The 15,934-nt window shown below is 36.9% G+C and overlaps 1 protein-coding gene across 1 annotated transcript in view; it reads right to left on the reverse strand.

Annotated features, from left to right (window-relative positions):
- CNTNAP2 (contactin associated protein 2) overlaps positions 1-15,934 on the reverse strand; it is a 1,268,404-nt gene that overhangs the window by 879,689 nt on the left and 372,781 nt on the right. The window contains exon 2 of the mRNA XM_075142928.1: positions 1,221-1,331. Coding sequence (XP_074999029.1) covers positions 1,221-1,331 — 111 coding nt within the window. The remainder of the gene's footprint in view (positions 1-1,220; positions 1,332-15,934) is intronic.

Here is a 15,934-nt window from a genome sequence, read left to right on the forward strand (position 1 = left end):
AACCTCAAGAGTGTTCCACCATTTGATAGTATTTCAGATTTCATTTACAAACACCCAAAGACAAAAGATTGTCACTTTTGTTTCAATGTTTTTTTTAGGAGTCAGAATATGGTATCCAGGCAGGAGCAACATAATTCCTGCAGGAGCAGGAAAAACAAAGCAGCAGTGCAAATAAGCCAACCTTCCACAAGTCTGGTGTTTTGCCATTATTATAGATCTTCAGGATTTAGAAGATCAAGGCACTATAGTTACTTGGTCCCTTTTCTTCATCCCTACAGTGAAAGTATTTCTAAATTCTAGGTTCATTAAGTCAATTCATTATACCCTTGACATGTATTTTGGGAGGAAGATAAAATTTTGGTATTGATTCACAAGAATCTGTGAAATTTTAGATTTTAGGACTTTTAGATTGATACCATTTAGAAAAAAATAAAATCAATAGGATTCAGAATACTAATTTTCTGTTAATCTAAAGTTCCATGTTTAAATGTATCATTGCTGTGAAATTCATTTAGAGATCAATATCAAAATGGTATATATATACAGACATCTAGAAATATCAAGGAAAGCTATGAAAATTCCTATGGATGAAGGTAAAGACTTGTGCTCAGACCGTGAAATAAATTTGCGTAGCCCTAAGGATATATGTAGACCAGGTAGACCATCAAACTTACGCACCTATTCTTCCAACCACCAAAATTGAGGTGGCTTTGTTACTTCTGAACACCACCTCATTGCATTACAGAAATCCATGAAAAAGGCAAAGTTCCTGTGGTGCTAGAAAAAACTGAATGACAGCAGTCATTGCTAAGGTGGGAAACAAGTTAAATCAACAAAGCACAACAAAGCTGCTTAGTTTTGCTCCAACAACCACAACCTTGCAAATGTTCATTCACCCGATGAACACAGGTATGCCCTTTTAACTGAAGTCAATTATACAACCGTACCATATGACTCCATTGACATCAGGCATTTGGCCCATACTGCTACATGGTTTTAGTAGTGTATTTTTCCCTGCAGTGCAATGGAGTGCAATTACTGTCACGTACAATGAAACAGAAATTAATTCTGTTTACAAAAACAGTCTGTCAGACAGCTAAAATTTTGTTAAAACAAACATAAGCAATAATATTTTACATAAAAAGTATTTTCCTATTAAAAATATAATTCATTGTTTTTTCTTGAAATATCTGAATGTGAAACTAGAGAGCACCCCTTACCTCCTCTCTTATTTAACTTGGCATACCCTGGCACATAGCTGCTTGTCATAGACGATGAACTGCTGAAGGAGGAGTGGGGTAATGCTGAGACCAGAGGTTCATCACACTTTTCTGAAACACAAGAAAATAGATTCACTTTATGCTGTTAATTATTCATACATATTAAGTGGCAATGTACCCTTTATTTTTCTTTCAGGTAATAACACAGCCTTGTTATTTTTGTACATGTGGAATGCATGTGGCTACATCCCAACATTTCAGTAAAAAAAAAAAAAACAAACAAAACCAAAAAAAGCAAACAAACACGCCCCATCTCCAAGAAAACCCACAAACAAACACAGACACACACCTAGACATGAGAAAATAAAGACTTCAACAAAGGACAAAATTAGGTAGTGGTAATGCCTAACCATCGGCCACCACTCTCCTTAGGGATACTGCAAACGAACAAAAAAGCCTGCCCTGATATATCTGGAATGTTTTTGGTGACATGAAAATGTAGTGCTAAAGAAAAGTATTATCATGAAAGCTTTGTAAGAAGTAGATAAGATATACACTTTCAGTTTGGTAACAGAAGTGCTGATAACCTGATATTTTACAAAAAGAAAATAAATTAGGGTACATTAATAAATGACTATGAATTATCACCTATTACAGATTTACTGAAAAAAATTAACATTTTTTTTTTTAAATATAATCTCTATAATCCATTTGAGCACTTCACTTCTATTTTACTCAGTATAAAGAAGATTAACTTGGTATTAGCATCTAAGATGGAAAAACAAAATCAGAATCTTTGCCTTTCTAATGAAGAAAAAAGTTTAAAACAAATCTCCTGCTTTGTATGAAGTTATGTAAATTAGAATGAAGAGAACTGGCTTTTGATTTTTCAAATACTTAGGTGGTTAATGTACTGCCCTTTGTTCTAGTTTGTCCTCAGTTATTTCAACAGATGGGTGAAATACGTAGGTTAAATTACTCGTTTACATGTCAGGTGCAATCTAAAAAAAGTCACCTATGCCAGTCAGCTCAACTAACCTTTTTAAACACACACACTGCAACAATGGCTCTGCTATAAATGGAAACACCCTCAATTTATATATCTAGACCACCTCATTAGACCACCCCTGGTAGGCAGCATATTTAACGCTCAGCCACACCACATAGTTTTGGTACAATTAGAAAATGGTGATTTGGTTGGACTGGATCACGTGTGGAGTCTGAATTAATTCTACCCTCAAAAGAGGAATTTTAAGGGGAAAAAAAGGATTGTGAGTGAATCAAGTCATTTATAATGCAGGTCTCCTAAAATTTCCAGTCTCATGTAATGAAAAATAAAATTACTTTCACAGCAATAGAAACCGAAGCACAGAAATACAGAAGAACATGCGTTCGTGAATCAGTACTTTGACATTTAACAAAATAAGTAAGTTTCCTTCACGAATCTCTAAGAGTTTGTTAAGGCAGAAAACAAAATTCATACCAGCGTGAAAGCACAGGCAAGAGTAAAGGGCAATTGCTTTGCACTGAATTAAAGGACAATTCCAATGACTTTAAAGTTCACTACCACGCTATTTAATGATGGAATTTTGACAAGGGAAGATAAATGGTTTTAAGCATTATTGTTTATACCACAAAACAGAAGGATCGATTCCTCTCCGCCCTCCTCCCACTGCTTTGGCTGCAGCCACGCAGCACATTTGGCCAGAAGCCTGCAGCCTGATGGGCGCAGCGCCTTGTGCCCACATCACACCACCCAAGCAGCACACCGGGGTCGCACAGGACCTCCCTCTGGCAGCAGGGATACAGCATGGAGCAAGGGCCTACGTTTTAAGATCTTGGGTGCCAGGCTACTACTATTTCAGTCAAAGTAGTAAGAGGTTAGAGCTTAAGAACAGAAGCGAGCAGCAGATTGAAGTACTCACTACAAATTTTGCCCTGAATATCGTAATCACAGAAAGACAGAGTTCTTTACAAAGTTTTTCTCATTTATTTCTTTTTCTATAGTGTATTTTTGGTAGTTAGTAAAAACAGGTTTTCAACTTAAAGTCTGCTAGCAAACTGCTCTCACTGCCACTTCATTATTAGTGTTACCTAGCTAGAGATTTCAAATCATTTGTTATTAATTCTGTTGTCTAGGTAAAAATGGAATGAAACATTTAAAAGCAGAAGAGCACATAATCAGAAATATTTAAAAAATAAGTAACAAAATTTCTCAATAGCATTTTCCTATGCTTATCTTACATGATATTTACTGTTAAGGAAAAAAATATATTCTCATTAATAATGAGAGCTAAGGTTGAACATGTACCTTTGTTCAGTTTCCTGGGGTTTTTTAGTACATTTTTTAAAGCAAATTGTAAGGTTTATACGATTTTACCCCACCTATAGTTTCATACTGGGGGGTGGGGTGGGGAAAAACCTGCATCTTTACTGAAGAATATTAGGAATAGAAAGATTTAGCTACAAAAATGTTTGCTACTTATGCAATTTGATTAATTACTGAATATAATGGCAGGCTATTGGTCACGATACTCTAAAAAAACTTGTGAAACAAAAGAGCTATCCTAAATCACAACAAAAAAAACTTCTACAAAGGGATAAAATGTGAGCAAAACCTTAATTTCTGCAACAAAAAAATAAAGCTGGATTTTAGCCAATGTGTTCAGAAACAACATGACAGCTGAAAAAATCCTCTCCAAATAGTAGAAGCTCATCAGAACTTCTATTCTTTTACTGATCCCACTAGCTATTGAGAAAATCGCCACCTTTTATTTTGACAGCTACTATATTGGTGCCACTACTGATGAAGCTACGCAAAATGAAATATGGAAAAACTTGTTTGGAAAGAGTACTAGCTTCTAAATCACCATCCCCCTGTATGGCTTGCCTTGTCTCTCTACTTCACTAATCCATCCTCTTGGATTCAAAAGAATAAGACAGAGAAGCTTGACATAGTCAAAAAATAAAAAGAAAATCTCACAGAGAGTATCATTCTGTATTTGCCACTGTGGTCACAATTTTTACAGGAAGTCATGAATATGCTTCATTTGGTGTATATGTGCTTTTGAAGTATTGAATCTGGACCTCTGCTTTCTTAGTTTGGTTGGAATTGCCAATACTGGGGGTGTGTGGAAAAACCGAACAGAGCTGACACAGTTTACCTTCACTATTGTTTAGAACTGCATTCGCTTCCTATGCCTGTTTTGGGATACCAACTAATAAACTAAAGAATAAAGCCAAAAATACCTCACTTCCTCATTGTTTAAAAAACAAATACACACACCCCAATCTGCCTGCTCATTTAGGCTTCAAAATATAGGAAATACACCATAAATGTGTATGAATTATAGGGAAGGATTATACTTCAAATGAATAGACGTTAAAAAAGATATTAAATCTCATCAATAACTTATGACGTTAGGTCCAATAGAACAAAAGTTAAAAGACTGCTTATATAAGCTAGTATTTCTAGCTCTGTATGAAAGTTCCACTAAATATATTGCACTATTTAAACTTCCTTCCTAACATGAGATGCTGTTATGCCACAGATTTAAGAGAAAAAAAATCCTTGGGAACCTTTGGTTCTTTCAGCAGTTTTAGTTATTTCCTGCAGAATCCAATTTTTTACTTACTAAAACCAGAATCATATATACCTTCCTGTTACTGAGATATAATAGCTTTCCCCCTATAAGTCAATGTACTGTGCCCTGTTAATCAATTACAGAGCACACTCTCCTGCCAGCATCGTAGCAGCAAAGAAATAAACTCTCCTCCATACCATTTATCTCAGTGATGTATTAACATCCAAGCCAGCTTAGGTCCATTTAAATGTTAACTTCCTCAAGCAAAACCACACTTCCACTCCATTCTGTTCAGACAGAAAGAACTGATAACTTTGTCATAGGTATGATGACATTTGCTACTCTGACTTTCCTATTAAGAGAGAAATTACGGTATATGTCCATCAGAAACAAGTTTCCTTGAGATTCAAATAATTAGATCAATGGAAGAAAGGTCACCTAATGTCATTAAATACAAATGCAAAACCTCTGCAATCCACAAGCTTCAAATTCCTCAAGACCTAAAGACTATGGAAGGGAAGGACTGCTATGTAATTGCTCTGTTCCTACATGCTTTCTCAGGCACGTGGCTATTGGAAACCAGATACCAGGCGAGATGGATATTTTGTCCTACCAAGTGCAGCCCCTCATATGTTCTGGTGTTTGCACTCAACAAAACCAGGAAAGGATACTTGTCCTTTCCTGTTTTACAGTCTATTTATAGTTTATTTATATAGTCTACTCATCATGCTGGATAGACTAAAAAAGGGCTGTCTTCTGCTTTGCCTGCAATTGCTTTAATTCCCACTTAGTCCATGAACTATTTGGGGAATAGGGACCAGACTATTTGTAGGGACAGGCCTTGACTGTAGCACAAAGCAGACCATGTACACACAAACTCTTGGTTTATCAACCCCAGAGGTTGTTAGAGCTTAATCCTCGCTATACCAGTGACTTCAATGATTTTTGGTGGGCAAAGCAGAGTAAAAAAACTTGATGCTTCACTTCACAGAAGTCTGTTCAAATGCTTAGCATCCCGATCAATAAACAGGTCACCTATAAAGTTGCTGACATATCTTATCAAAGCAGTCTGAGTAGATGAAAAAGACAATCTGCCGTTCAACTATATCTTCTTGACATTTGTATCTAGCAGTAGGTTAGAATGCATACAAACAACTGTACATTTAGAAATGTTAAGAAATGGGAACAATATACATTTATAGTCACAGGTGGTTTTTATTAATAATCTGAAGCTGCATTGGAGGATCTCTCAGAAGCTCTTGCAAAGATTCTGTCTGCAAAGTAAAGAGAGAGCTAAGATGTGTCCAGTGCTTCTAAAAATGAAAAATATTTGGATACTGATAAATAGCATTCATCAGAAATAAATGACAGTGACTTACTAAAAATGCTTTTGTAGAACAAAGGCTTTTTCATCATTATGGTCCAGTGTGCACTGAGAAACAGACCTTTGAAAAAATACCAAACCCAAAATCCACAAATTCACCCCTTTCTTCAAAATCTTCAGTCAAGATTTCCTATCAAATTATAATCCATTATCATAATTTTGCTGTAGGATACTAGCTCTAAGACCTAAACATGCTGCCAAAAACAACCCTACTAAAAAAAGCCCTAAATGTGTATGTCAGAAATAAAGAACTCAAAAGCTGATCAACTTAGATGCAAAAAGGCAAATGACTGCAATGTCAATATTGTGTTCTGAGTCCAACATAGCCACAATTAATCGCTAGCAGAATAGGAAACAGATGAGTCAATCTGAAGTAGCATTAAAAGAAAAAACATCTCAGCCAAAAAGTACACAAAGCTGTGGCTTTCTGATCAAAAAAAGTCTTAACCATTTCTCTTTTACACAACATTTTCACTGTACAGAGTATTTACAATAGAAACCCCAAAATCTTAACTACTACCAGTATATCCAACTCATAAATTACACAAAAATGCCTGTCAAGTGCAAGGAAAAAAAGTTTGCAACTTCTAATCTTTACTTGTAATGCAAAAGACTCCTGTTTAAAAATATGAATTCTCATGTAAATGTTGGGGAGCAAGGGAGAGAATCATATCATCTGGGTTTAATTTGTACTGTGTGCTAAATGCTGGTTATCCTAAACACATTTTTCTCCTCCAATTTGAATACGTAGAGTGATTTCTCTGTAGTATGCTGAGGAGAAAGAATAAACCACCAAGCACTTGTGAAAAGCAGTCATGAGATTGCAAGGGCACTCTGGAATGTGGATAAAGACGTATGGGAATTGGCATATCTCCAATGACAACCAATAGGAATATTAATGCGGCTGTTTTGGATTGCAGCGTATTAGTATGCTGAGGCAGCCTTACTTTTCATATTGCATAGGCAGGTTTTATAATCTGAAATGAATGCTAGAATCCACCGTGTTTAATTCACAAGACTGTGTCCCCCCAAAGAGTAGGAATAAATAAGCATAAGTTCCTAGAACACTTTATGCACTGTTTCTAATTAACTTTTAAAGTGATGCTAATGGAAAAGCGCGAGATGCTACAAAGCAGCTCATGGTCAATGGTAACCTCTTTAAAAAAATCAAACTTAGAAGCAGGTGTTATTGAGGACAACCTATCACAGGTTTAATTTCAATGAAAAGAAAAGCAACCTTGGCCCTGTGCCACAAGCCTGTTGCTCAGTATGATAAACCTCTAGCCAAACCTCTCATCATGTGTGACAGGATCACTGCTGGAGAAGCCTTTTCCTTAGTCCTCAGAAGGGCCACTAATGGAAACAATAAATACTGATGGTAATGGCTGGCAAATGCCAGACAGGGTACACCTCATGCTCCAAGTTCTTAAGTCAGCAAGAAATCCGTGAAGAGCTTATCAAGGCAGACCTTCTCTTATGGGGAAGGGAAATACTTGCCTGTCAGGTGTTATTTGCCAAATGTACCAGCCTTTGGTACATTTGGGGTGGTTCAACAACCTTTTGCCTTATGCATGTTCTGTTGTGTTTTTCTTGACTGTGGGAGATAATTTTTTTAAAAAATCCACCATATACTGGTACTTTTTAAAATTTTGTTTTAAGATAACAAGCTAACTTTACTCCCCAGCAAGTTTCTTGGACAGCTTTATTGACTAGATAGGGATGATGATAGAGCAGAAGCTTCATTTTTTACTCTCTTCTGTCCGACCTACCATCCCAAGAGGGACTCCTTTTGTACCATGCTTACAGTAGAAGGGTAATGAAAACCAACCCACTTTTTAAATACCTTAAGCCACAATAGAGCTGTCCACACTCTGCCTGTGCAAACAGGGTAATACTCTGCACACACAACAGTTGCTTTCCCAGTTACCATTTCCATTTGCATGTCAGAAAGTCAATGCAAGTCTTACATAAGCCTCATTTGGCTTCTTGTTTGCTATTTCTACTGGTCTCCATTGCTTTGATCTGTTACTTCTCACTGTGCCCTTGTGAGCATAGTGCTCTTTCCATGTTGCAGAACTCTGCAGCTTCCCCACATGACTGACTTTTCACAGGAGAGTCTTGACAGACTGCTAGGGAGCCAAGTTCATATTCAGCTTCATGAGCAAGAGTCCAAGTGTAATTGAAGCTTTTCTGTAAGTATCTCTGGAGCTCAGCTGTAATCTAAAAGATTAGAGCAGCTCATATTGATCGCCTGGGATGTTTCATATTCCTCTTCAAGTTGCATACCATCAATAGAGATAACACATTGTTGCTCAAAAGGGTGGCTGCTGCTGAAAAGGAAGAAAACGGAGCAGCTATTTTTCCCCCTCCAAGGTAATGCCATAAATAACATGAATTTAGTGGTCTCCACACAACTCTTACTGTTCAAGGTTACTCGTTCTGAGGTTTATTTCAAGCCTTTCTATAGATCTCTGTAAGGAAAGGAACAAGTCTCAGGTAATGTTTTTTATAGCGGTTACTTTGCTCACAGCAGAGCACAGGCAGTCAGGCCTGTTTCTTTGCTCTGGTTCTGATTCAGGAATTAGTCTTTGGGCAACACTGGATGCGCCACCAGGGCCACATTCTAAAAGTGCATTTGGATGCCCAAAGACAGATAGTACTTTACGAGATTTTCCAAAGTATTTTTTTACCTGAACTTTGTTTCTGATACCTATTGACTAGTTTTCAGAATAGCCAAAGCCTTACTAATCCCAGGGGTCATGGTATGGCTATATGTTTTGACTCCTATAAATTAGCACCCTATTCCATCCAAGGACCGGGTTACTAATAAATAACAAAACTTTCTTGTTTTTAGGATTTATTAATAAACATTTGTAAGCAGTCCTGGGAAACATTGGAAATGGTAATATCATAACAATAGCACAAATGTGCAATGTATTATATGACTACTATCAGACATTTCTGGCTGCACTGCCTTTCATCAAATGGCATACAACATGTTCCACAGTACTCTCCATATTTCTGTCTTTAACTACTGAAAATGAGAAAAGACTTAAAGTAAATGTCATTAATTACTGTGATCTACAATTTAACCAGAGAGATCAGGATTTATTTTTTTAATTAAATTATTCAGTTTGGAATCATAACAAATATAAAGGTGTACAAAGCAGCCTCCTGAAATTCACATTTATCAACATTTCAACATTTTTCAAAGGAAAAATAGAAAACTGTTCCCAAAATTTGCAGACTTCAGTTTTTCAGGAAAGTGTCAATATTTTAAATTATGAATTTATAATAATTTTTTTTTTTCTTTAGTATCTTACATTTGGAAAGAACAGGGGTCCTTAAAATTAAACTTAGGTTTTATTTTATTATTTAGTAGCATTCAATTTTGAATTATTTAAAAAATAAACACATTCTTTTTATTGTCTCTAAGCTATACCTACAGTAAGGTTTTTGCAGGGTTTTGGTTGGTTGTTTGGTTTTTGGGTTGTGGTTTGGTTTTTGTTTTTTTTTACTGGAAAAGAGTGGACAGAGGAAGTTTTTACACCATTTCAAAACAAAAACACATCTGGATTGCTTTTGGTTTACTTTAGAGTCTGCAGAGCATTCCATTGAGAATTTGGCAAATGTTCACGCCATCATAATACTGTGTTTTTTATGAGCAAATTTATAAATTGCTTTGCACCCTATGCAACTGGAAAAGTCGTATGAGAAACCTGCCATCTTATTTACTCAGTTTTTAAAAAAAACTCAGGTCAATTGCATCTGGAATAGTTGGAAGTCAGTCAGTCTGGTTGTACACTTGGGATGTCATTAAACTGTCCTTAGCGCATAAGCAATAATAGACTATCAACTCTATGGAAAGTAAAATTCATAAATATTTTCATATTTTTGCATAACCAATCCTCAGATGCCTCTTCAGTTTTTAACCTTCTGAGATGAAAATATACTTATTCACCTTTTCACTACTGGAAATACCTGAATGTTTTGGAGGATGTTACAGCGAACGAAGCTCCTTAAGTATTTTTGCAGGTAGGTATGATTTTTCACAGACTGGTACCTATCTGAATTAAGTATGGAGAAGCCTGGAGTCGTGTCGCATAAGAACTTTTAGAGTAGAGGGCAGAGGAACCCACAAGGCTGGAGGAGAGAAGAGAACACTGAAAATCTTCACAATTTATCTTGTCAAGTCTCATTTAGCTTAAAATACATTTGCCAATTACTTAGCCTATGTTCCTCCTCAGCCAAGCTTATATCAACAGGTATCTTTTGTTTGTTTGTTTGGTGTGGGGTTTTGGGGGGTTTTTTTGTTGGTTTGATTTGTTTGTTTTTCAGGACTGAGGGATAAGACAATAACGCATGGTAACTACTTTCCTGAATAACATTTTTACCAGTCAGCTTAACTTTTCATCATCGCTTTAGCAGGTTTCCATCTCTAAAATTAAGCTTTTATCTTTAACAAGAACAAAACATGTAATTTGTTCCTCACAATACATGCTTATTTTAATGCTCCCTTTACTCTTAGCAGTTTTATATCAACGTAAATCTTCTGAATTCAGAGCTGTTTAACCTAATTTAAGCAAGATCAAAACAGCCATTAAGGGACTTTAAAATTGCTGGGCACTTGAATATAAAAGCACACCCACAGAAAGCCAAATATTAACTCTCAAAACAATATAGCACAGGTACAGAATAAAGATATTTTAAACTTGGTATACAGAACCTACCACTATGGATATCAGATCTTTTCACAAAATGAAGGAAGTTAACCTCATAAACCATAATAAAATATTTTTATCTACCCACTTACAGATTGGTTAAGGTGCTCGACAGAAGTCTCATAATAAAGCTAACTCAGAGCAAAAGCTGCAGATTCCTGTCTGAATACCTTTTATACTAGAAAAGTACCCTTTCCCTATAATGGCTAGGGAGGAAACTCTTCTCCTACCAGACAGACAAAATATTTAATACCATGAAGCATGTAAAGCACATTCCACATTTGGTTAGATGAAAAAATGTAGAAATTAATAGGGTATGCAAAATGCAGCAGAGAATTGTTTCTCAATTTGAACAACAGAAAGTAAACATCACTTAAGCTTAAACTCGGGGTTTTTTTCCAAAGGCATTATTAATTCCATGTTTGTGCATTGTTGTTTATTTTCATCTCCCCTTTGGAGAAAACAGATATGTCATATTTATAGCAGAAGCTATTAGTCGGCTGTTTATCAGTTGCCTACTGTTAAAAGTGATGATAGAAGCAAAACCCCAAAGGTGCATGATCTATGAATTAAACTGTATTATCCTGACAGATTTTTTTTTCCTGAGAGGAAAAGACAAATAAGTTCTAACCTTGGTTTCCTTCCTCTTCTACTTGAAGCTTTTTTTTTCCGCTCCAACCAAGTATAAAAAGCATGCTTTCTCAATTCCTATCACTGAAGCATGGGAGGATTAGCTCTGATTGCAATTTGCGAACTCTTTTGTTAAAGAGCGCTCTTTCCCATGTTTCCAAAGAAGTATCAAGTGACCATATAAATTAAATTGTCATAAAACATGATTTCACCGCAAGTATCAACAAAATGTTCCTGAAAAGGTATTTTAGCAGGTGAAAGCAGAAACACTTTTGATCTTTCTCCTTACTGTTGCATTAATCTAGGGCATATATGGCATACATTTAAGATCACATTGGTCTTGATTCAATTTCCCAAAAAAAACAGAAGATAAGCTTCCAGTATTTGTTGATATGTTTCTGGTTTTTTAGGGCCAATATCTTATGCGAATTTTGATGAATAAAACTATTTTGATAGGAAAGGAAAAACAACAACAACAACTACTACAACAACAAAAGAAATTGAGGAACATTGGATAATAGGAAAATGTGAACATAGTTTAGATTTCTGAACTTATCTCTGTATTGTATATTGAAAAGAGCAAGCTGTGTTACAACCAACCTGTGAGATGCAGTATTCTCAGAGGCTTGTTTTACGTACTGGGAAACTCAAACCAATTATGTAACATGGCTGTGAATTTTAACACATTTTGACACAGAGGTCCAAATCTCTTACACTAACACCTTGAAAAAACGATATGTAAATCTGAGCAGGCTAACAAATTTTTTTCATATGCTGGTACAAAATCTGCAAGTTTTTTCTACTAAGTGTTCAGCATCCTAAAGAACATGGGAGCAACAGCATGAGGAACAAGCCAGTTTAGGGCAGTAGCTTCACAGAACACACATTTTGTGGATACATTTTACCTTATTCCCCAAGGTCTGAAAGCGCCTAGCATTTAACAATTAAAGATAGTATCTTTATTTATTTCCCTAGAGACTAAAGGAAATATCTCACCTCTATGATAAGAACAGATCAAGATTTGCATAAATTTGTATATCTGAAGCTGAACAGAACATTTTTCTTTATGATAGATTTGCAAGTTGGAAAGATGAGAATATTCGACTCACAGTTATAAAGTATTTATAGGACTCCTGTTGCTGACACACAGCAGGGCAACCAGCACCACAAGCAAACTCCTTGTCAGTCCGCTTGGATTCCCAGTTTTCTAGGAGTACAACTTGGGAGTAAAGTCAATGTTTAAACTTAATGATTTAATCTCATCAGAAGAAAATAGCAAACATTTTTTAATATCTTTATGAATGATTAGGTCAACTCTTTTCTAACTGAGGACAGCTAAAGCCAGAAGTATCAGTCAAAAGAGCAATGTCCAGTTTTGAGATGCCAACCAGTTTTTAATTCCATAAAACATGGTGTGCCCAAACTCTAGCTGTTAGTTCTACATTCATTGGAGACAATAAAATCTTAGCAGGGAAAGGAAAAAAAAAAAGTCTATGATCGTTTTTTCATTATGGTGAGGAGATACAGATTTGGAGTGTTGCAGGTCCTTCTATGTTCTTTTTAAAAGGGAATGAAATTACAATGCAAGGAAAGCCCATGCCAGCTTTTATTAATCCTTAGCATGAACACAAGAAGCAATGTCAAACAATTGCACAGCCAGACGCTGAATTCAAACAATTTTAAGTGTGGTTAAGTGCCATGGTTTGCGCACTTGATCAGGAAAATAAATATCCGAATTTTATAATAGCTCAGATTTTATTCAAAAAGAGGAATTATATTAATTTATTCTTAATTATTTCCTGTCTGTCCAATTGGTTAATGACATGTGGGATTCTGCTGGAGGTAGAATTTTACAAAGCAGGTTACCATGCGTTGTTTCTTATTTGGTACTTGTCCTTTCATTTTTAAGGAAGAAAAAGTAGCTAGAGGCCTAACATGCGTGAATGGTTTTTATCATTTGGCTTGAAGGGGACATCAGGGAGAAAAAGATGACAAGCAATCACTGTATAGTGGTGTCTGGGTTTTGTTTTGTGTTAACAGGGCAATGTCCAATCAAAAAGACACAACAACATCCACTGATATTTACAGAATACCTGAGCAAGTCATGATGCTAAATAAAACATAAACACAACAGCCATAGAAAGCCCCAATATTTTGTTTCATAGAGTGCTCCACGCTCATCTTAGCTTAGTCTTTCTGGTTGTATTTCATCCCTTGCAGCACTACTACTGTGAGAAAAGGCTTCTCTCACAGGCTTCTCTGTCCTGAGATTATCACAGGAGATGTACCAGAGAACAGGTCCCAAAATACATAAAGTACATTGTGACTAAATAAATTTTGCCTCTCCCCACGCCCTGCCAAGCAAAAATGTGTTTGTATTCTCCTGTGCAAAACAAACAGACTGTATCAACATTTCCAAAGAGCTACTTATCTGAAAAATCATTTCTGACCAGACTATAAGGTGCAAGTCAAAGGACATCGACTGCCTGCGTTGATCAGTGTTGCTGATTCAGATCTTAATGGTTCTGTCATACTAGCGGAGACGGAAGAGAAAGGATGGAAGGATGATGCTGCATTACTCCTACATTTAGTCTTCACATTGCCTCAGGCAAAATTCACCTGCTTTTGGAAAGAACTAAGCATCCTCAAACAAATCAGTTTTGCCATCCACAGTAAAACAGCTTATGCCTTACTCATGCTTGTCTGGTGCATTACTGTGACGAGGAGGAAAGCTTCTGTTAGAAACAGCGTGGAAGAAAACACCAAGTAGGAAACCCAGTTCTGAACTTAATGGGGATCAAAATCAATTTTAAAAGGGCTTAATCAAGCAGAGGGCTAGTGTACCATTGTTCCCTTTCGCTGTGAAGGCTAGTTATAACAACTCCAGGTTACTTCACATGCTCCCGAAGACTTTTTTTTTTTTTACTTTTTAAATAACACCAAATGTCATTACAATGGCCCAAGAGCTGTTTCCTTTTTCACATTTCCTTTTTGTCTCATCAGAAACTCTTGATTTAGAAACACTCATTAAAGAGAATAGTAATGAAATTCATTGTCTTAAAAGCTGGCTGGGAGGATGCTATATATATGGTTTTGTAAGACAGATTTTTAGATAGGATATGTCACTGCATTTCTCTCGCTGATTGAAATTACCTTATTTTAATGTGCTATAGAAATCCAAGCCAATATGTTTTACAACAGCCTTAGCTGTCCAGCTTATCCTGCTGTTCATGTAGCATTTTTTGAATATAAATTGTTGTTTTTTTCGAATTATCAAATGCAAATGGTGTTGACAATAGCATCGTCTATTATTGTATCCTCATTATCATGCACGGGTACTACTGAGGCATTTTTAAGGCCAAAAGTATTTGGTAATTATGCCTGGTAAAACCTTATTATTACTACATGTTTAACATGTCAACCAAGGAAAACAGCACAGTTAAATTAGCGTATCTGAAAAATGAAGGTGACTTATAATTATAGCCCATTCCCTCCAATTTTAATCAGATATCTGAATATTAAGTTCCAAACATTACAGTTTACTGCCTTTGTCTGGATCATGAATTCCCATTACGTTCAAAGTGAAGGATGCCTGTTGTAAATACATATGAAAGTCTGTATACATACATATACACAGCAATGGAGCATCATCCATAGGACTTTCCAGTCGTACTGGCTGCAGTTGCCCAGGTCTTGGCAGGGGGGCTGCTGGCTCTGTGGCCAGCAAAACACTGACAAAACGCTGCCCGGCGGTGAGGGGTGAGGGGAGAAGTGTGAGGAACAGCCCGGAGGGGAGAGGGGGAGGAGGGGCTCCAGCTGCCCCCCTGCAGAGATTCCCCTGGAGAGCCCCCACCGGAGCAGGTGGGTATCTCCTGAGGGAGCTGCGGCCTGTGGAGAGCCCACGCTGGGCAGGGGAACAGCAAGAGAGGGCAGGGGTGGCAGAGAGGACCATAGCCCCCATTCCCCATCCCCCTACGCTGCTCAGAGAGTGCGGAGTGAAAGAGTGAAGTTGAGCCTGGGAAAAAGAGGTTGAGGCCAGGGGAAGGTGTTTTAGGGTTTTTTTGCATTTGTTTTGCACCATCCAACTCTATTTTAATTGGCAATAAATTAAATTCATTTTCCCCAAGTCAAATCTGTTTTGCCCGTGAGGTAACTGGCAAGTGATCTCCCTATCTTTATCTTGACCCACGAGCTGCTTCGTCTTGTTTTCTCCCCTGTCCCATTGAGGAGGGGAGTGAGGGAGCAGCTGGGTGGGGGTGTCTGGGAGCTGGCCAGGGTCAACCCACCACACCACTTAACAATCAAATATCAGAGAGTTGACTTTACGTTGCTTGTCAGAGGCACCACACAAGTTCATGCCAATAATGTTGACTAAATGCAGTGTAAAAGCATTAA

Source organism: Calonectris borealis, chromosome 2, assembly GCF_964195595.1.
Source record: "Calonectris borealis chromosome 2, bCalBor7.hap1.2, whole genome shotgun sequence".
NCBI lineage: Eukaryota > Metazoa > Chordata > Aves > Procellariiformes > Procellariidae > Calonectris > Calonectris borealis.